The 1610-nt window shown below is 57.6% G+C and overlaps 1 protein-coding gene across 4 annotated transcripts in view; it reads left to right on the top strand.

Moving 5' to 3' along the window:
- The window catches only part of ZMYM3 (zinc finger MYM-type containing 3), a 32209-nt gene that overhangs the window by 18470 nt on the left and 12129 nt on the right, over positions 1-1610 (top strand). For 3 of the 4 annotated variants that reach the window (XR_001863065.1, XM_017737592.1, XM_017737591.1), the window contains one exon: positions 123-273. Coding sequence is in view for 3 of the 4 variants with exons in the window: in XM_017737592.1 (XP_017593081.1) it covers positions 123-273 (151 nt within the window). In the remaining variant the exon portion in view is untranslated. Of the gene's footprint in view, positions 1-122; positions 274-854; positions 1028-1454; positions 1609-1610 lie in introns of all 4 variants that reach the window. The other variant, XM_008636177.2, reaches the window with a different exon arrangement.

Here is a 1610-nt window from a genome sequence, read left to right as displayed (position 1 = left end):
GCCAAATCCTGTGCCAGGAGAGCTGGGGACTTGACTCAGCCCTGTAGTCTTTCTTCTGCTTCCCTGAGAAGTGTGGGAACTTCCTGCTGGCCTGGCTGACCTGGCTGTGGTCTGTTTGGCAGGACAAGGTGTATCAGTTCTGCTGCAAGGACTGCTGTGAGGACTTCAAGCGGCTGCGTGGGGTGGTGTCTCAGTGTGAACACTGCAAACAGGAGAAGCTGCTGCATGAGAAGATCCGTTTCTCCGGAGTGGAGAAGAACTTCTGCAGTGAAGGTACTTGGGGAAGGCATGGGAGAGGCAGAGCCCCCATGCCAGCCCATGCTGGGGGAGGAGAAGAGAGCATGGAGAGGAACAAAGGGGAGATTGTCTTAACCAGGCCCTGGGGCAAGAACCTTGCCATGCAGTGAAGGGAGGACTGTTGTGGGGATGGCTTGCTGTCCAGCCAGGCCCTAGGGCAAGATCTTTACCGTTCATTGTGTCCTTGGGGAGGGCCTTCTCACAGCTTTTCTCTCTCTGGGGGCTGGGGAGACAGCAGGTGGCAGCTCCGCTCCTCCTGTCATCATGCACTTCTACGCTCTTGCGTCTGGGCTGGCCTGACCTGGCCTTGCCCTGCCTGCTGGGTTCCTGCACACAGGAGGTTGGAGTCAGACTCTTCCTAGAAGCATGGAGGTGAGAGATGGCAAGTCCCCGTGAGGTCCCATCTTATCCCAGCCCCAGGGGCCAGTGCTGGATTGTTCCCTACAGTGTGTTGCGTGTGCTCTGTTGTCTCCGCAGACCTGGATTCTGGTCATGTTTGGGTCAGGGAGGCCCCCAGTTCATCCTGGGAAGGTTTCACTCCTATTGTTTCTCCGCAGGGTGTGTGCTTCTTTACAAACAGGATTTCACCAAGAACCTGGGCCTGTGCTGCATCACCTGCACCTACTGTTCTCAGACCTGCCAGCGGGCGGTCACCGAGCAGCTGGAGGGCAGCACCTGGGACTTCTGTAGTGAAGACTGCAAAAGCAAATACTTGCTCTGGTACTTCAAGGTCAGTATTGGCACTGGCAGCTTGTGCTAAGTGCTGTGGTGGGCACAGCACCCAGATAAGTGGGCATTGCACTGAGGAAGTTCGCACTGCTGGAGTCTGGCTGGCACTGCTGCGGAGAACCTGGCACTGCTGGAGTCCTGCCTGGCAATGACGGGACACTGCTACGGGGAAGCTCACGTAGCTGGAGTCCCCAGCTGATCCTGCCAGACAGAGCACTGCACTGAGGAAGCTCACAGTGCTGGATCCGCGGCCAGTGCTGCTGTGAGAAGTTCGCACCGCTGGAGTCCCTGGCTGGCACTGGCAGGGCACTGCTGTGGGGAAGCTCACAGCACCTTGCGATGTGCACCTTTCACTGGAGAGTTGTGTTGCACTCGGAGGGGGTGTGGTTAGTTACTCGTTGTTTCTCTCCTGCTGATGCGGGCTTTAGGCAGCTCGGTGCCATGCCTGCAAGCGTCAGGGGAAGCTGCTGGAACCCATCCACTGGCGGGGGCAAATCAAACACTTCTGCAACCAGCAGTGTCTGCTGCGATTTTACAATCAACAGAACCAGCCCAACCTGGACACGCAGAAGGGGCCCCAGAGC

This window comes from Corvus brachyrhynchos, unplaced genomic scaffold, assembly GCF_000691975.1.
Source record: "Corvus brachyrhynchos isolate BGI_N302 unplaced genomic scaffold, ASM69197v1 scaffold346, whole genome shotgun sequence".
Taxonomy (NCBI): Eukaryota; Metazoa; Chordata; class Aves; order Passeriformes; family Corvidae; genus Corvus; species Corvus brachyrhynchos.
This window is presented reverse-complemented; position numbering and strand designations above follow the sequence as displayed.